General features: G+C 53.3%; 9 protein-coding genes across 9 annotated transcripts; 6 read left to right on the top strand and 3 right to left on the bottom strand.

Moving 5' to 3' along the window:
• Positions 1 to 78: 78 nt before the first annotated feature.
• BO72DRAFT_507276 (MIF domain protein) lies at positions 79 to 1,317 on the top strand (the record flags this gene model as incomplete). Its single annotated transcript, XM_040949254.1, has 2 exons — positions 79 to 619; positions 685 to 1,317. Exons 1-2 carry the CDS (start codon positions 170 to 172, stop codon positions 1,315 to 1,317), a joined length of 1,083 nt encoding a protein of 360 aa, XP_040802464.1. The 5' UTR covers positions 79 to 169.
• Positions 1,318 to 1,586: 269 nt separating this feature from the next.
• Positions 1,587 to 2,270, top strand: BO72DRAFT_495190 (uncharacterized protein; the record flags this gene model as incomplete). The annotated part of the gene is made up of 3 exons (XM_040948525.1): positions 1,587 to 1,668; positions 1,744 to 1,775; positions 1,839 to 2,270. 3 exons carry the CDS (start codon positions 1,587 to 1,589, stop codon positions 2,268 to 2,270), a joined length of 546 nt encoding a protein of 181 aa, XP_040802463.1.
• A 686-nt stretch (positions 2,271 to 2,956) lies between these two features.
• Positions 2,957 to 4,059, top strand: BO72DRAFT_447122 (CENP-X/MHF2 family protein). Its single transcript, XM_040944458.1, has 2 exons — positions 2,957 to 3,794; positions 3,877 to 4,059. The coding sequence occupies exons 1-2, from the start codon at positions 3,039 to 3,041 to the stop codon at positions 3,922 to 3,924; spliced, it is 804 nt and encodes a 267-aa protein (XP_040802462.1). The 5' UTR covers positions 2,957 to 3,038; the 3' UTR covers positions 3,925 to 4,059.
• Positions 4,060 to 4,065: 6 nt separating this feature from the next.
• BO72DRAFT_526842 (tRNA-dihydrouridine synthase family protein) lies at positions 4,066 to 6,097 on the bottom strand. The gene is made up of 2 exons (XM_040950061.1): positions 5,765 to 6,097; positions 4,066 to 5,673 (listed from the first exon to the last, which is right to left on the bottom strand). The coding sequence occupies exons 1-2, from the start codon at positions 5,930 to 5,932 to the stop codon at positions 4,213 to 4,215; spliced, it is 1,629 nt and encodes a 542-aa protein (XP_040802461.1). The 5' UTR covers positions 5,933 to 6,097; the 3' UTR covers positions 4,066 to 4,212.
• A 156-nt stretch (positions 6,098 to 6,253) lies between these two features.
• BO72DRAFT_426903 (YVTN repeat-like/Quino protein amine dehydrogenase) lies at positions 6,254 to 8,320 on the top strand. The gene is made up of 3 exons (XM_040942966.1): positions 6,254 to 6,629; positions 6,679 to 7,508; positions 7,561 to 8,320. Exons 1-3 carry the CDS (start codon positions 6,608 to 6,610, stop codon positions 8,176 to 8,178), a joined length of 1,470 nt encoding a protein of 489 aa, XP_040802460.1. The 5' UTR covers positions 6,254 to 6,607; the 3' UTR covers positions 8,179 to 8,320.
• Positions 8,321 to 8,665: 345 nt separating this feature from the next.
• On the top strand, positions 8,666 to 9,531 carry BO72DRAFT_74240 (40S ribosomal protein eS25). Its single transcript, XM_040950665.1, has 4 exons — positions 8,666 to 8,737; positions 8,835 to 8,868; positions 9,107 to 9,316; positions 9,393 to 9,531. The coding sequence occupies exons 1-4, from the start codon at positions 8,735 to 8,737 to the stop codon at positions 9,413 to 9,415; spliced, it is 270 nt and encodes an 89-aa protein (XP_040802459.1). The 5' UTR covers positions 8,666 to 8,734; the 3' UTR covers positions 9,416 to 9,531.
• A 6-nt stretch (positions 9,532 to 9,537) lies between these two features.
• Positions 9,538 to 10,927, bottom strand: BO72DRAFT_401978 (putative heme/steroid binding domain protein). Its single transcript, XM_040942192.1, has 2 exons — positions 10,458 to 10,927; positions 9,538 to 10,376 (listed from the first exon to the last, which is right to left on the bottom strand). The coding sequence occupies exons 1-2, from the start codon at positions 10,713 to 10,715 to the stop codon at positions 9,843 to 9,845; spliced, it is 792 nt and encodes a 263-aa protein (XP_040802458.1). The 5' UTR covers positions 10,716 to 10,927; the 3' UTR covers positions 9,538 to 9,842.
• Positions 10,928 to 11,362: 435 nt separating this feature from the next.
• On the bottom strand, positions 11,363 to 13,292 carry BO72DRAFT_74195 (GTR/RAG family Ras-related GTP-binding protein). The gene is made up of 6 exons (XM_040950664.1): positions 13,178 to 13,292; positions 13,052 to 13,100; positions 12,544 to 12,650; positions 12,388 to 12,489; positions 11,654 to 12,337; positions 11,363 to 11,597 (listed from the first exon to the last, which is right to left on the bottom strand). The coding sequence occupies exons 2-6, from the start codon at positions 13,055 to 13,057 to the stop codon at positions 11,450 to 11,452; spliced, it is 1,047 nt and encodes a 348-aa protein (XP_040802457.1). The 5' UTR covers positions 13,058 to 13,100; positions 13,178 to 13,292; the 3' UTR covers positions 11,363 to 11,449.
• Positions 13,293 to 13,958: 666 nt separating this feature from the next.
• On the top strand, positions 13,959 to 16,205 carry BO72DRAFT_447117 (putative acid phosphatase). Its single transcript, XM_040944457.1, has 6 exons — positions 13,959 to 14,186; positions 14,245 to 14,257; positions 14,315 to 14,365; positions 14,440 to 14,605; positions 14,659 to 14,993; positions 15,060 to 16,205. Exons 1-6 carry the CDS (start codon positions 14,097 to 14,099, stop codon positions 15,929 to 15,931), a joined length of 1,527 nt encoding a protein of 508 aa, XP_040802456.1. The 5' UTR covers positions 13,959 to 14,096; the 3' UTR covers positions 15,932 to 16,205.
• Positions 16,206 to 16,241: the final 36 nt, after the last annotated feature.

Below are 16,241 nucleotides of genomic sequence, written 5' to 3'. Positions count from 1 at the left end.
CATACCAGGACGAGTAACCCGGGTTTATCGTAGAGTATCTGGATTGAAGTTACTCAGTCAGATTCAACCTCCCTTGTACTCTTGCGTACTGGTGCAAGGTCATCCATCAATAGTCAGACTCAAGGAAGTTTGTCGGTTAACCTGGGCTGATTATCTACCCTGCAGCACAATGACTCCAAGACGTCGCCGATTCGAGTTCTCCTTCCGCAAGAGACATAGCGGTCCCTCTACGTCCTCTTCGAGTATCTCCCCAACAGTTCCTGTGCTCCAATCGCCCATGGCATTCCAAGCACTCGGTGCGAGGACCATCTCCGAGGCGACATTGAAGCAGAAGAATAAACTGGATAGGGCACCTGTGAGGCCGTCCATGTTTCTCGAGGAGAAGGACGACGATGAGCATGCGATGTACCCCATCAAGCCAGGTGTGCCTGCTGATGTGAAGCCTACTCATCTCGAACGCAAGAGTATTGAGGGAGAGTCTGTGTTGCGTCCCAAAAGTCAATATTTCGAGGAGATGTTCAATATCAGGGGTCTGGTGACCTCCCCGAGAACTCAGATTACTCACGAAGCTGTGACCGTCGTTGAGGTCAAGATCAATACCCGGGTAAGCATTCAACTGGTCCCTGTTGCTAGTTTAGGATCAGTTGGATCTGGACTGGACACTGATGTCAATCTCAGGTCAAGGACGATGACACGCTGGCGTCGACGATCTCAACAAGGATGGCACAGATTCTTGAAAAGCCCGAGGTCTTCATTATGACCACGATTCAGCAAGGTGCTTGTGTTTACTTTGGGAACTCAAATACGCCGGCGTACCTGATGAAGGTGTTCGCATTGCCGTTTCTCATAGCGCCTATAATGAATCTCCGAAGTACCATCCTGATTCAGATGGAGCTCCAGAAGATTCTAAACATAGCGCCGAACCGCGGAGTCATCTTATACATTCCGATGCCAGAAGAGAACCTTGCAACCAACGGAGTGACTGTGATGGGCCAATTGGCAAATCTGGAGCGTGGCACGGGGATTTTTCGAACTATTTCTCGGACCGTGAGCCGAAAGTTGAAATCCGGTAGCACACAGAGTGCTCCGATCTCTGTGGCGACAACATCCTCGTGGAATTTCAGTGATAGGAAGTCGCCAGCATCCATGGCCGAGGATCAGTCTCACGGAAGCGAGGCTTCTAAGGAGGGGAAGAAACTCAAGTTAAAGTCCAGGTCCAGGTCAACCACTAAGGCGAGAAGCTCTCTTTCTTCGGCAGTCCGAGGTGAGGATGCAGGTCAACCTGAACCGGTGGATAACGGTAATTACCAGCAGTGAATCCGGTCGTTGGATTGAGTCTTTGTCTGGATTAATGTTCGAATTGATGCTGTGATTTGCTTGTGGTTCTGTCTTGGTTTGGCTGTCTTTCCTTTTTGTTTGTAGTTCTGCTGCACCGAGTGGGGTCCAATATCAAAACCGTTTCTTCCTCTCCTTTAGCTCATTCTTCCTTAACTCTCAATAACCTTCCTTTCACTACCAGCCTTGTTCTACAAATTTCAGTTAATAATCCCACTCATTCTTGCATTCCAAGGATCCAACTACGCAGAATGGAGCCGGAATATGGCCAAGGACGTATCCTGGAGATAGAAGGCAATCTATTCGATGCCCCCGATGGAGCGGCACTGATCCGTAAGTTGTGCTCGTCGGACTAGAGTATCTGATCCTGACGAATCCTAGACGCTTGCAACTGTCAAGGCCATTGAGGCAATGGGATTGCTAGAAAGTTCCGAGACAAAGTATGCTCTCCAGCCTGCCATCTCATTCTGGCCAAACCACTGACATGATTCCATCATCTCCAGTATCCTAATGCTTATATCGCCTACCGTACCCACTGTCAAGACTACAATACGCTCAACACAGAAGTGGTCGTCACAGGCGAGACAGGTCCGCGCCGACTCCGCTTGCCCGAAGGCACTGCGCTCATCATCCCGCCCCAGCACGGCGACTACGAGCCCAGCGGCGGGCATCAGCACTGGATCATCTGCCTTTTCACGTCCTTCAACCATGGAAGAGCCCTCTCGCCAGTCGACATTCTGCTCGGAAACACCGAGCTTGCGGTCGCAGATCTGAAGAAACAGCTCGATGAACTCCGTGACGAGGGGATCAATTTGGGGCGGCTCTGGTCGTGTCAGTTCAACTCGGGATTGTTCGAAGTGGATTGGGCTCATTCGAGAGATATTCTGGTGAGATCCGGGCTGGAGGTCACTGTTGTCAGACAGCCTCAGCCGTGATGGCGTGCTTCTTGGGGTGTTTCTTTGCGGCCATCGATGGGAGACGTGATACTGGGTCCTAGCTTGGTCGCTTGGCTGACAGCAGGATGGAGGGTGTGGATTCGAAGGATCCTGCGTCGGCATGGGACCATACTTTGTCACGAGGATACTTAGTCGCTGCATTTGCATGTTTCTTACTGATGGGCTGGCTGGTGTTCTTAATGGTAGTTTCTGAGAAGTTGTTCTAATTTTCTCGAACTATGTTGATATGCAATGACTTAATTCTGCAATTATTGCTTTGTTGGGAACCTCGTAGCTCGAATCAAACACCCGCTGGGTGTTTAATCTTGGTAATCGCACTGAAAGCATGCTGTGAAGTCATAGAATTATTACGCAAAGCAAATGCCCCTGCGCAATTGGATGTGTATCGTAGTAAACAACCGCAAAAGGAAATATGTATCTTGAAGGCAGAATCTTGCTAGAAACGAATCAGCTGAGAAATGCACTTTACGAAGACAAATTCTGAGACTCCTAATGCAACTCTGAAGAGCATGACCATTTTCAAATATCTAAAAATCAACATTCAGTAAAGCCTGCCATTATGATGGAAGTGATAGTGATCATGATTATATCACATGATCTCGCGTTTAGTTCCGCGATGCACGTGTTTCGCGACGCCATCTCCGCATCTCAACCACCACTACCAACACGACTCACCTTGGGGAAGAATAACCCGACGAGCAAACAAAGCTCAGCCAGCGCTACTTCTACTTCTACACCGACAACAAAATGCCCCCCGAGCGACAGCCCACACAGAAACGGCGCAGACTGCCGTTCAAACCCCCAAGCCGGGCCTCTTCATCCGCACCAACAGCAGCAGCAGCAGCCGCGTCAGCTTCAGCATCATCATCCAAGCCCAGATCCAAAGCCACCACCACAGCATCCTCATCGTCCACCAAACCCAACCCAACACGAAAGAACACCACAACCACAGCACCCTCCTCCAAAGCCCGGCAACCCACCACCACCAAATCCAAAAACAAACCCACCCTCCCCCCCCCTCCCCCCTCCGACACAGACAACGAACCGTCCGCCTCGGACGACGCAGAAGAGCAAACCCCCAACAACCCACGGCCCAAACGGCGAAGAACATCCCCCTCTCGCTCAAACTCAAACTCAACCTCCCCCGCGCCATCCGCTTCCGCTTCCGCCTCCCAATCTCCTTCCAGCAAAAACAACAACAACAACGAAACCCCCGCCTCCCCCTCCCCCTCCCCGGAACCGGACTACATCCTCGCAGAGATCACGCACACCACCGATCCCGCCGAGGACATCGTCACGCGCGAGCCCGTCATCCCCGCCAAGCTGCTGACGCGGCTGCTGCACCACCACTTCCAGCACCCGAAGACCAAGATGGCCAAGGACGCCAACACGGTCGTCGCCAAGTATGTGGATGTGTTTGTGCGGGAGGCGCTGGCGCGGGCCGCGTTCGAGCGCCGCGAGGCCGTCGGCGAGGGGGCCAGTGTGGGGGATGGGTTTTTGGAGGTTTGTCAACCCTTCCCTTGTTCTGCCCATTCATTGTTGCTCTGGGGGGTTTGGTAAGGGTGTGCGCTAATGGGTTGGGTAGGTTGAGGATCTCGAGAAGTTGGCGCCGCAGCTTGTTATGGACTTTTAGGTGGGTTTTTTGTTGGGTAAGGATGGAGTTTGGGGGTTGAGGTACGGTTTGTTTGTTGCGCTTACGGGTTGTAGGTTTGTGATGCGAGATACCTGATTTGTTTGATATCCTTCTGTTGTAGAGAAATTAGCGAACAGAACTCTTTATATACTCTGGTCTATCGACGAGGTCTAAACGATCTAAACAAAGCAATGTAGAAACAACAATAAGCTATGCCCGAGATGGGTATAAATGCTATGACTTCCCCCCAGTACTCCGGAAAACAACAAGATCACGTCAATTCATTTCTCAACCGCTCACCAGGGGATCGGGCGTAGCCATGGCTGACACCGTTTTCGAGTCTCCAGAAGGAGTGGCAGATCCCTCGGCAACCGGGGTGGCTGGCGCCTCGACTGCTCCGTCCGTCGTGCCGTTGGGCTGCTGCTTCTTCTTGGTGGTCACAGATCCCTTGGCGGTAAGAGCTCCAAGCTCGACGGCCTCCTCCGGCAAGGGCCGGATATGCGGTTGGCAGACCCAGAAGGGCCGGCCGTATTCCGCGATCGTCGCCTTGGACCCCGTCAGCTTCTCGTCGGGGGACCGCTCGAAGCGCTCGGGAAACTCCTCGTATTCCTGGAGGCCCTTCTTGACGGCCTTCTCGACGAGCGTCAGGACATGCTCGAACGCGGCCATGTCGCCGGGGCGCGATCTGGCCAGAGCGTCGCGGACGTCGGTGTGTACGGAGACCATGGGACGGAGGAGCTGGAAGAGGTGGCCCTGCATCACTCCCAGACTGGGGGAGGCCGCCCGCTTGCCCTTCTCGCGCTTCTGCTTCTTCTTGGGTGGGCCATCCTCTTCCTCGGCCTCCAAATCCTGCGCGAGTTCTTCCTCCACGGGGTCGGACGGTAGATACAGCGGCTTCCGCTCAGGGACCGGTTGCTCCAGGACGTACTTGTAGAGCACATCCAGATACCGACGCAGCATGGCGTCGATGCGATATCCGCCCTTCCCGTCCCGGCCGCGCCAGTAATCCCTGCCTTCACTGCCGACGGGAGGCGGCTTGCTGAAGATTGACGGATCGGACAGGTTACCCTCGGCGCTCATCACGGCATCCGCCCCGGTGGCTTCCAGACAGCGGTCCAGATCGTCGTAATTCAGATTGTTGCCGTTGGCGAAGATGACCGTCTCCGGGGGCAGGTTGTCGCGCAGGTAGCGGATGTAGCTCCAGTCCGCCACGCCCGTATTGTGGCCCTTCTGCTCCCGGCGTCGGCCGTGCACGGCGATGATGCTCGCGCCGGCGGACAGGATCATCTTCGCATACTCCAGCGTCTTCTCCTTGGTCTCCTGGATGCGGAACTTGGCGGTGACCGGGATGGGGAGCTCGGTGTGCAGGCGGTTGATCAGCTTGTAGATCAGGTCCCAATCCTCCTGGAGGAACGCTCCGTAGTGTCCGCGCTTCGCGATGCCCTGGGGACATCCGAGGTTCAAATCCACCGCGTCGCAGTACGGCGCCACATGGCGGGCCGCCTCGAGGAAGTCATCCGGGTCGTTGGCGCAGAACTGCACGAAGAGCGGTCGGTCGATGGCCGGGTTGCCGTCGAGGAAGAGGGACTCGTCGCCCTCCTTGCCGGCGGCGGCGCGGGTCGGGTGGAAGTGCTGCGCGCGCACGTTGGGCTGTTCGCGGAAGAGGCGGGCGTGGTACATGGGAGAGTAGGCGAGGATTTGCTTCTGCTCCTCTGGGGGCAAGAAGGACCTGGTGAGCATGCGCCATGCCTTGCACCAACCATGTTAGCTTTCGATTATGGCAAAATTTGCCGTCAAGGTGCGGGCGAGGCCGGGGGGGGGGGGGTTAGGGAGGGCTTACGAATTCAGACCGGTCTACCATGGGCGCAATGATGTACTTCGGACTGCCGATGCTCTTGTAAAAGTCCCGTCCGAGAAGCTTCGTCTTCGGTTCGGATGTGAGGGTGGTTGGCGCATTTTGGTCGGCGGCGCTGTTCTGCGGCGCGGGCGCCGTCTCGGAAGTTGCCATTGTCAGCGGGGTGGGACGCAGCGTTGTAAAGAGGTTTCGCCCCAGCCAAGGGGGAAGAAGTCGTAGGAGCTTTATTTTGAGGATTGAACAGTAGCAGGCTCGGATGTATATAGTGGATCACACTTCAGTCGTAAGTGAGACGCATACAATCGAGGCGAGATAGCGAGACCTGGGGTACAAGAGCGGATGGCGGGCATCTTTTTTCCACCGATAATTTATCTCGGGGCGGAACAAGGTTGATCCTCTTATCTTATCCAGCGACATGAACCAAATTGACGTATCACTTTTTAGGCGACCTGCATGATTACATCGTCAAAATAGGCTTCCTTACTTCTCGGACAATGTTGAGCAAGGTGGTCAGGAACCTGCCTAGCAACTGAACTTTGTTACACTTCTTGCTCTTGTGTGAATGTGTCAGTCATGCCTAAAGCAATGCAACGATGCTAGAGCTTACATAATCCAATAACGAGGCTTTAGCGCTTTTCCGCGAGTGGGTTTATGTTTAGGGAGAAACCTTCGATATGTTTATCAAAGAAACTTCGGCAGTATCGAGCGCGAAGAGCTAAGGTAGGCAGATTGTAGTATGCCCAGGGTCTAGAGAGTCAATTCAAGTCCCCAGATATCTGCACCCTGCTTCAAAGCTTTCAGACTCTACTAATTTACGGATTATCAACAATGGACGCCACAGGGGCGGGTGGTAAGTTGAGACATAAACCCCGGCAACCACTTTATACTGATTGATATAGTATCCCCTTCCATCGCATTCTCTGAGGATGGTGACTATGTGGCACAGCTGAATGGCAGAGAATTGGCGGTCCATCTCAACCCCACTTCCTCAGATTTCAAGGAAGTGCAAGTTGTGAGGCTCAAAGAGAATGCCTCGAAATCCCTCAAATTCTCCCGCTCCAAGCCTGTCTTGCCATCAAGCACACATTCCTACGGGGGGGTGAGTCTCCCGGAGAGACGCCTGCTGTGTGCCAGTGACACCCGTGTCTCCGTCTGGCGGTTGAATTCGTTGCAGCTGCACGCGGAGATCGAGAGCATCGAGCCCGGAGCCACCTACATCGACTTCGGCGGCGACGAGAATGAAATCATCTACTTCCACGCGTGGAACACTAAGATCACCATTTTTGGGCTGGACACCGGCCGCAGCCAGATCATCAAAGCGCCCAAGTTCTCGACTACCAATGGTTTCGGGTACCGACCGAAAACGAGGCAGCTGGCGGTCCTCCTCAAGCCAGATGCTGCTGACCTCCTGACGATTCACGAGTTCGAGTCGTACGAGCTGATCAGCCGGGCAAATTTGCCGACGGTGGATGCTCAGGGTCTGAAGTGGAGTCCGGATGGGAGGTGGATCGCCGTGTGGGATGCTGCAAGTGCGGGCACGAGAGTCCTCATCTTCACGGCCGACGGGCAGCTTTTCCGAACGTATACGGGCCTACCAGGATCGGACACCTCTTTTGATTTGGGTGTTCGAAGTATCGAGTGGAGTCCGGTTTCAAGTGCACGCGGGGTCTCTGAGGTTCTGGCTGTCGGGAAGGTGGATGGATCTGTGGATCTTTTGAAAAGTACAACTGTAAGGCTTACCTTGTGGTCATCTACCTGGATCGGCATGCTGACCAAGCCAGTTTTCCTGCTCTACGACTCTTTCGCACGTCTTCCAGGTTGAACAGAACTCGCCCAGTATCTGGAGAGAGCGACCGACTGAAGACGGAACGCTAGAGTATGCTGAGGCGTCGAGCTCTTCGGCGTTTGGTGCCAACGCGGAAGTCTCTGGCCCGCCCCGTGGTGTAATGATTATGGCGTTCAGTGCTAGTGGCGCGCTTCTCAGCACTGTCGACCAAACACGGCCAAACATTGTCTGGATCTGGGACTTGGAGTCCACGCCGGTCCTGCTGTCTGCTCTGGTCCACGAACACAACGTCAGGCAAGTGGTATGGCATCCTACCAAGTCACAATTACTCATCACCACTGCGAATCCCGGATACTCTGCCGTCCGCTACTGGTCACCCTATAGTCAGCCTCTCACAGTTCGCATACCTATCCCTCGAACTGAGACCGGCAGGTACGATGCGAGATGGATGGCGATAGATGAAGATGAGGACTCAAGGTTTTGGTTCGGTACACCGGAGGACTATGTGCTTGGCTACATTGAAGGGGTTGATGAAGAGCCACAGTTTCATGTCCTTAATACAATCCGCGACAAGCTCGCCTCGAGCGGCTCTGGTCCGTCGGCGAGCCGCTGATCCGGATGGATGGACATTCGGACTTATGGCGTGATGATCTATGCTTTACGAAACTGTGTTCGGCTTTCTGAGCGACTGAGCGACTTTTGGAAAGGGGTCAAACTTGACGTGTTCTAGTATAAGCATTGTATAGTTAGTATCTAATCGTTATCATACGGAACGTCTAATTGCGCGCGTGGTCTTTGGGACTAGTAGTTATGACTTGGTGTTTCCAGCTTGGCTAGCAGTGGAAAAGCGAGCGATATATAAACCAGACATCTAAAACCCAGACCATCCTGCCATAATATAGAAGTGGTTGATCTACACCATCATACTGCCAAGAACAATCTAGATAGTAGATGAGGCCAGAGCCAGTCTTCCCGCAGCCAATGGCAGCGGCTCCCCTGGTCATCGCAGCTAACCGAGGGCGGCGGCCGCCCGTCCAGGGTTTAGGGTTAGAGCCCACGTGACGCTGAGTCATTCCCCACTCGAATTTCGCACTTGGGCACTCAAGTTTCCGACCGTTCGCTCTGTTGTGCAGCTCTCCTCCGTCGAACAGCTACATCAGATCGTCAAAATGGTGAGTTGGACTGCGCGCCTGCGACTTGGTATATCGAGTCGTAGGAACCTCTGCGACATCATAGTCAAAGATGAAATACTAATACTCTTTTCACCAGGCTCCTACCAGAAAGAAGTGGTCCAAGGGCAAGGGTACGCTATCATCATCTCTCCCCCGTTCCTCAAGCACATCTCTCCTCTCTCCGATCCGATGGAAAAGAATGGTCGCCGGTCGCCTAGATTCGACATGAAGAAGGGAAAGAAAAGAAAGGCTTTCGACGACAGTGAGGTCGCCGGAACGACGATGAGAAGGATGCAGCATCACGCACAACGCAAACCGTCTTTTGACTCGAGCACAAGAAAACTGACTTCATTTTCCTTCGGACTATAGTTAAGGACAAGGCCCAGCACGCCGTCGTCCTTGAGAAGCAGGTCGCCGAGCGCCTCAACAAGGATGTCCAGTCCTACCGTCTGATCACTGTTGCCACCCTGGTCGACCGTCTCAAGATCAACGGCAGCTTGGCTCGCCAGTGCCTTGCTGACCTCGAGGAGAAGGGCCAGATCAAGAAGGTTGTCAGCCACTCCAAGATGACCGTCTACAGTATGTTCCACCCTGGGTTTCTTCATTTGGCAGTCTTTGTGAGGGTAAATGCTGACGGCTACTTTCTTTGTTCTAGCCCGCGCCGTCACCGCCGAGTAAATGTCTTGACGCTATGAAATGAATTCCTCGCGCGTCCTGTTTTTACTTTTCAAAGTGTGTGTGTACTACGAAATGATATCAACTCTATCAAAGCGGATTTGAAGAAATGAAAATCTTTGTGTGGACGAAACAAGACATTGTGATTGGCTCTCGATGGGGAAAGTGATTTGCATAGTCGTCAGGTAATACTGACTACTTGAAGATCAATTTCGAAATCAAAAACAACCAAAAAATGATCTGTTCCAAATATCTGTTCTCTGGTCGTAGGGTGAAATGCGTTGGGTCAGGATTGAATATGCGTAGGGCACGTATCGGCAACTACTTTAGCGACTGCACGACACGACCACCAATATTCTCGATTACACATACACAACCTAGAATGACGGCAATACTCCCTACTACATCAACTTATACGACCCAACCGAAATCACCTCTTCCCTGCAGCCTGCGCCTCAAGCACCTGCTTCCTTGTCGGCCTCTGCTGCCTCGCCGCCTTGCACAACTCCCTCGTAGCACCACCCTCCTTATTGTTGGATGCAGCCACCTCCTCCAACCCCACCACCCTCCCCACCTCGAAATACCGCTTATGATTCCGGAAGAACCCCTGCCAGTGCGCGACGGCGCGGTCGATGCGGCCCCGGGCGTAGCGGACATCCTGCTCGTGGCGCTTCTTCCGCTCCCCGGAGGGGAGGGCGGCCAGCTCGGCGGGGTCGTCGATGGGCATGAACATCTCCTCGACGCCCGTCAGGTCCGAGGTCAGGTCCTCCTGGAAGCAGCCCGTCACGAAGGCGCGGGTGGCGTCCCGGCCCACGAAGAAGTTATAGTGGCCGCCGGGTCCGTAGACGAGCGGGTTGGCGCTGACGTCGAAGACGGTGCCGTTCACGCTGAGGTACAGGGGCAGGGTCGGGTCGGTGCCGTTGTAGAGGGCCAGTTGGGCGGGGGTTAGGGTGAGGGGGCCTTGCTGTTTCTCTGCTGTCAGTATTCGGGATGATAGAGGTAGAAGGGGAAGAAGAGGTTAAGCGGGTGGGAGGGGGATACGCACCAAGAAGCGCATGAGCACGGGGAGTCGTGTAAACCATGGGCGGTAGCCCCAGAGGAGGGATTCCGAGGAGGTCATGTAGTAGGACAGACCGCATGAGGCGATCACCAGCGTGGCCAGCACGCGGATGATGTCGAGGATGCTGATGCCACGGGCATTTTTGCTGCTGCTGGAGGGTTTCTTGTTGCTGCTGTTGTTGCTCCCGGCTTTGGTGGTGCTCTTATTATTGTTGGGTTTCTGGCGTTGGCGGACTTCGGACATCGTGGCTGTGGTGGTCGGTCTTCGCCGGAGGTTCTGTTTTAGGTAGGTGTACTGGATGGGAAAGGTGATTTATTGACCCGATGCCATTGAAACTCTGTCCCTGAAGAGAGAGGTCGATCATACAAGAAATCGGGTGTGGCGATAGTAGGATGTCGAAAGGAAAGAGCCACTTTTTATCTTATGATTTTATGACAGGTGGTTTCCAGTTTGGCGGGAGGTTTTCCGCACTCGCCGTTTGGGTTTGTTTCCACCCCGCCAATGGTGTGACTGGGGAAATTGCCAGTACCACTCCGTTCACTACTTACTTTTATGCCCATTAATAATGCATTTTAAAAGGGCCAGGTTTTACTGGAAGGAATGTATCAGTCATCGCATGTCCGCAAAGAGGAATACCTGGCGTAAGCCCGCCGGCGTGCCCATCGTATTCGGAAACATATATGAGGCCGGGTACCGGCAAAAGTGGTTCTAATCTTAATTGCCTTCAGCTTTCGACCCCCTCGGAAGGATGTTTCTGGTACATATTTGTTTCTAATTGGGCTACCAGTCGTGCCTATGCTTGAATGCCCATAGCGATCACTACCGGAGGTTCACTTCACTAAAACAACTCTACACAAGCTGAGTCATCCCACAGAAGCTTGAAGCAGAGTAAGGTATAGACGACATAACATAGATACATACAAATCGGCTATGGTCATGATCCCGTTTCAAACACAGCCCCAATCCCAAAAATCTGCTTACACTTGCTCCTGCTCCTGCTCCTGCTCCCAGCTGCGAGAAAACACATCGTTGAGGGCTTCTTGGAAGGTCCGGCAGTTCATATCAATAAGACCCTTTTTGCTCTTGGACTCTGGATTGCGAATCACCGAAACCAGGCACAAGTATCTAGCAGATGTTAGTAACCACCACCTTATTTCTTGTCAAGGATTTGGGTAACATACTTGTTCATCTCCATCAAATGTATCATTGTTTCATCATGCAGTACCACATGGCTCTCAGCTTCTTGATTTTGCTCACCCTTGGCTTTGCGATCCGGATGGTCCCAGGAATACAGCTCGGAGATATCCACAATCACATCGATGTAATCCGAGCACATCTCGTAGCATGACATATCAACGGGACGAGTGTCGGATGCGATATAGATCTTGCTCAAGACATCGAACAGGTAAGTCTTCTCGAAGCCACAGTTGTTGGCGAGCGTGTTGATCAAGTTCTCCAGAGTCGAAAGATTGGGAATGAGCTTCTGAATGACTTTACTGAAAGCCTCAAAGACAGAATAGTCGTAGATAGAGGTTAGGTAGTAGTGAACCGGAGCATTTTCATATCCGGCATCGCTTAGCTCGTCAGAGATCAGCTGTACAATGTCTTGGAAGGTGTCTGTGCGGTACTCGTCAGAAAGTCCGTCCACTTTGTGGATGAAGACTTCAATATTGATGTTGGGATAGTACTGCTGCACGGTCAAGATGGTGCGGTTGAGACGTGCAACGGAGTCCAGGTAGTCATCCTGAGCATCAATGACCCAAACAAGTGCCCCCAGACTCCCGAAAATATTCTCGAGGTCGAAAGATGGCTCCAGATACTCGAGCTGACCTGGAAAGTCCCAGACCTGGAAATCCATGAAGGAGCTTGTGAGCGTGTCAGCGGAATCAGAGTATGCACCCAATTAGTCGCTTACTGGATCGAATCTTTTTGTATCCGAGTGGTCGACTCAAGGAAGAGCGTTTCATTAGGCGGCATCTTGTGGAACACAACGCTTGCAATGGAAGATTTGCCGCTCCTGGAGAGAATTAGGGTTCGTGGCTATGATAATCTACAGAGAACTGGCACCCACCGACGGAGACCCATTAGCATCAGACGAGGCTTAGCATCTTGCGGTTTACTTGTTGAAAGCTGGCCATTCTTGGCCTGGACCTGTTCAGGCAAGAATTGGCTAGTACCCTGCAACAGATGGTATCAGCCGGATGATTCAAGACGATTTATATGAAAACATGATGCGAAGACGTCTCTGAGCCAGACAAGAGCCATAAAAACCGCAAGCCAAGGATGCAAAGGAGATAGCAATGGCCTTAAACCATACTATTAAGCCACCACACCACGGTCACATTAGATGCCATCTGGAATTGCGCAGGTCACGTGCTTCCATCTGACAGTCACACAGCAAGACAGCACTCCGAGCAGTCAAGATTCTCTCCAAGACTACTCAGCTATGTGCTGACCCACACATGCGTAGGGCTTTGAAATGTCACAGGAGAACATGAACCAATCGTGAAGCACGAAGTCTAGCCAGGGATGATACTTCGAGACAGGGTAGAGAGAAAGCTTGAAAAGAGAGCTCGTACCTCCATACTGCAGCAGCCGTTATCGATGGCTGATTAATGGGATGGATTACTGTATAGATAGTTAGACCAACTTCCAGGTCAAATATTGTACATCAAGCGAGGAAAGGAGTGTCGATCTAAACCCACCACAATTGAGTCGACAGCCAAGGCGGAGAAGCGGTAGATAAATCAGCCAAGTATTTACTTATGTCTGTCGCAGGTGAGAAGATGAGATCGGGGCAATCCATGCATCTACCGAGTCCAAGTGCGCGTGTACAGCCAATAAACCTGAATTCGGACTTGCAGCTGGTCAGGTGACGACAGAGACTATAATGTGTGGACTGAACACGTCGAAAGTGATATATGCAAAAGAAAAGCGATATTTCAACAGTTGATGATAGCCATGATTGGCGCAATGGTTCAGTAGAATAGAAGAAGGCAAGAGGAGGTCACAGCGGAGAGGTCAGTTGAATCCACCATCCGGCAGCGGATAGTATAAGCGGGCTGTGCTGTGCTTGGGATGCAACGAGTGTCGCGTGTGTAGTCTTAGATGAGTCTTAGCAAGTATAGCACCTCGTGTTCTCGGGGAATCTACTCGAACAAATGCTCTGGATGCTCAGAGCAGCAGCGGTAATATCAGCGAGGTGAAGCAGATGGGTTAATGCCGAGCAGGAGCGAGCAATGGCAAAGAGACACCGGCGGTGGGTTGCATCGATAAGCCCGGCAGCACAACTTCACCTCACTCATTCTTGGGTTCTTGCCCATTGCTTCCGCCTTCCGTATCTCATACCGCCTTTGTTGCCGCCTTAACCGTTCTAAGTTAGCCCGTTGGCTGTTTGTGATGTTTGTTTCAACACAACACATGGCGGCAGCTTTATTGGTCGGGGCGGATCCGGCCGCCTTCATGCGTCATCACCGCCTCGGCCAACTCGCCGAGGCTGGACGATCCACTGCATCTGCAGCTGCTTTCATTCCCTTTATTCTCCCTCGCATTGCTCATCATTCCCATTGAGTTTGCGAGTTTGCGAGCTGAGTCGGGCACATCAGTGCTGTCTAGTAACTCGTCATGACTACCCTGAAACCTCGCGAGCCTTACTCCCAGGAGGAGTTGGAGCGCCTCTACCCCAGCGACTTAAAGCTTCAACTGGTCCAAGTAGTGAGTGGCACCCAAGCAATGCCTCAGACAGCGTCGGGAGACTAATAACGAGCGACAGTTCCTTCGTCATGGTAAGGAATTACCGTTGGATATGTACTCGATCAGGCAATTCACTAATTAACGTACAGGTGAACGAACACCCGTGTCTTCGCGATTCCAAAACGCAGGACTCGCCCCATGTACGTCGACCTCCTGGAAACAGTACCTCTTGTAGGAACAATTCAATTGACGATCTCTGTCCATCTTTGTATAGATTGGTCGTACTGCACCGTCGCGCGCCAGATGCTCCAGATGGCCGCGAGCAATAAGGACCTCACAACCTGGAACGGATTCCAATGGCGTCGGAAACACGAGTCCTTCGGCAGCAAGGATGAAACCGTCGCTGCAGTCGGCGCATCGGGTGAGGTGGACGGTATCTGGTAAGTGAGATCGGAATTAGGGTTGGGAAAGCTCTGCTGACCGTCTGGAACAGTCTACACGGCGAATTGACCGACAAAGGACGCGAGACAACCTATGCACTGGGCCAGCGCCTCCGCCATCTCTACGTCGACCAGCTCGGCTTCTTGCCCAAGATCAAATCTGACACTGAGGACATGTACCTCCGTGCGACACCCATTCCCCGTGCGCTCGAGTCCCTTCAACAAGCCTTCTGGGGCCTATATCCCCCCAATGCCCGCACCCAGGACTTTCCGCCCCCTGTGATCGTAGGACGATCCGTATCGGAAGAGACACTGTTCCCCAACGAGGGCAACTGCCGTCGCTTTAGACAACTCTCCCGACTATTCGCGGATAGGGCCGCACTCCGATGTACGTAACACTCTTCTTCCTATACCGTTTCGTTGCCCGTCGATCACTCACCCTAGACACCAACAGGGAACGAAACCGACGAAATGGAGTACCTGAACAAGCTCTGGTCCAAATGGATGCCCGACACCTCCCCCCGCGTGGCCGTGGACTCCCACCCGCGCCTCTCCGGCATCATGGACACCGTCAATGCCACTGACGCCCACGGGCCCGCCACCCGCCTCCCCAAGGAGTTCTACGACACCAAAGCCCGCGAGTACATGGACCGCATCGCCGTGGACGAGTGGTACTCCGGCTACACCGACAGCGTGGAGTACCGCAAGCTGGGCATCGGCGCGCTGATGGGAGACGTCGTCGACCGCATGGTCAGCACGGCCGTCGCCCCTGGGGGTTGGCGCAGCGAGGCCGCCACCAACCACCGCCAAAGCCAAGCCATCAAGTTCGCCATGAGCGGCTGCCATGACACCACCCTGGCCGCTATCCTGAGCAGTGTCGGCGCCTTCGGAAACAGCAAATGGCCCCCCTTCACTTCCTCCGTGGCCATCGAACTCTTCTCCAAAGCCTCCGACAACGACACCACCACCACCAACGCCAGTGAGAGCGGAACCTCCTCCCTCCTCTCCCTCCTCCCCTCCTCCTCTACAAAGTCCCAAACGGAAACCGACCGCGTCCCCCTCGCCGCCCTCCCCGACTCCGCCCGCCAATCCCTCCGCACCCACTACGTCCGCATCCGCTACAACGACCGCATCGTCCGCGTCCCCGGCTGCGCCGCCAAGCCCGAGAACCACCTCCCCGGCGACGAGACCTTCTGCACGCTGGATGCCTTCAAGGAGATCGTTGACAAGTTCACGCCGCAGAACTGGGGCGAGGAGTGCATGCAGAACCTCGGGGAGGGGCTGTTCGGCAAGGATGACCGCGAGAAGGTTCCCGCTGGGGTTTGAGAGACCAAAACGCAAAACTGAAAGGAAAACCCGTTCTTGGTGGGTCATGTAGAGTTTTAATGGTAGTGGAGGTAGTTGTGTACATGAAGGAATTTTGCTTATATTTATTGATTGACCAGGTATGGTTGGAGATAGCGATAGAGGGACGGGGTCCTCCAAAGACGCTCGAGTGTGTCTTATATAGGATTGGGGAAGAATTTGGTCCCGGAGGGTATGAATTAATGATTTTTTGGTAAAGCTTCAAGAACTTCCCTACGTGCATGCTCTTATCGGGGAAACTAGGAGTTGTGCAATAAGAGGTTGTCAACCG

This window comes from Aspergillus fijiensis (genome assembly GCF_003184825.1).
Source record: "Aspergillus fijiensis CBS 313.89 unplaced genomic scaffold BO72scaffold_17, whole genome shotgun sequence".
Taxonomy (NCBI): Eukaryota; Fungi; Ascomycota; class Eurotiomycetes; order Eurotiales; family Aspergillaceae; genus Aspergillus; species Aspergillus fijiensis.
Note: the sequence above shows the minus strand (reverse complement) of the source record. Positions and strands in the feature narration are given on the sequence as shown.

Excerpts from the sequence above, each read along its gene's own strand:
- BO72DRAFT_447122 (XM_040944458.1), top strand. The coding sequence starts at position 3,039 with ATGCCCCCCGAGCGACAGCCCACACAGAAACGGCGCAGACTGCCGTTC. Across the intron at positions 3,795-3,876 it reads TGGGGGATGGGTTTTTGGAG|GTTGAGGATCTCGAGAAGTT; the intron begins GTTTGTCAACCC and ends TGGGTTGGGTAG.
- BO72DRAFT_526842 (XM_040950061.1), bottom strand. The coding sequence starts at position 5,932 with ATGGCAACTTCCGAGACGGCGCCCGCGCCGCAGAACAGCGCCGCCGAC. Across the intron at positions 5,674-5,764 it reads TGGTAGACCGGTCTGAATTC|GCATGGCGCATGCTCACCAG; the intron begins GTAAGCCCTCCC and ends GGTTGGTGCAAG.
- BO72DRAFT_426903 (XM_040942966.1), top strand. The coding sequence starts at position 6,608 with ATGGACGCCACAGGGGCGGGTG. Across the intron at positions 6,630-6,678 it reads GGACGCCACAGGGGCGGGTG|TATCCCCTTCCATCGCATTC; the intron begins GTAAGTTGAGAC and ends TGATTGATATAG. Across the intron at positions 7,509-7,560 it reads ATCTTTTGAAAAGTACAACT|TTTTCCTGCTCTACGACTCT; the intron begins GTAAGGCTTACC and ends TGACCAAGCCAG.
- BO72DRAFT_74240 (XM_040950665.1), top strand. Across the intron at positions 8,869-9,106 it reads GAAGTGGTCCAAGGGCAAGG|TTAAGGACAAGGCCCAGCAC; the intron begins GTACGCTATCAT and ends TTCGGACTATAG. Across the intron at positions 9,317-9,392 it reads CTCCAAGATGACCGTCTACA|CCCGCGCCGTCACCGCCGAG; the intron begins GTATGTTCCACC and ends TCTTTGTTCTAG.
- BO72DRAFT_401978 (XM_040942192.1), bottom strand. The coding sequence starts at position 10,715 with ATGTCCGAAGTCCGCCAACGCCAGAAACCCAACAATAATAAGAGCACC. Across the intron at positions 10,377-10,457 it reads CCGTGCTCATGCGCTTCTTG|CAAGGCCCCCTCACCCTAAC; the intron begins GTGCGTATCCCC and ends GCAGAGAAACAG.
- BO72DRAFT_74195 (XM_040950664.1), bottom strand. Across the intron at positions 12,490-12,543 it reads ATGCTAATGGGTCTCCGTCG|GAGCGGCAAATCTTCCATTG; the intron begins GTGGGTGCCAGT and ends AATTCTCTCCAG. Across the intron at positions 11,598-11,653 it reads CATTTGATGGAGATGAACAA|ATACTTGTGCCTGGTTTCGG; the intron begins GTATGTTACCCA and ends AACATCTGCTAG.
- BO72DRAFT_447117 (XM_040944457.1), top strand. The coding sequence starts at position 14,097 with ATGACTACCCTGAAACCTCGCGAGCCTTACTCCCAGGAGGAGTTGGAG. Across the intron at positions 14,366-14,439 it reads AAACGCAGGACTCGCCCCAT|ATTGGTCGTACTGCACCGTC; the intron begins GTACGTCGACCT and ends ATCTTTGTATAG. Across the intron at positions 14,994-15,059 it reads GGATAGGGCCGCACTCCGAT|GGAACGAAACCGACGAAATG; the intron begins GTACGTAACACT and ends AGACACCAACAG.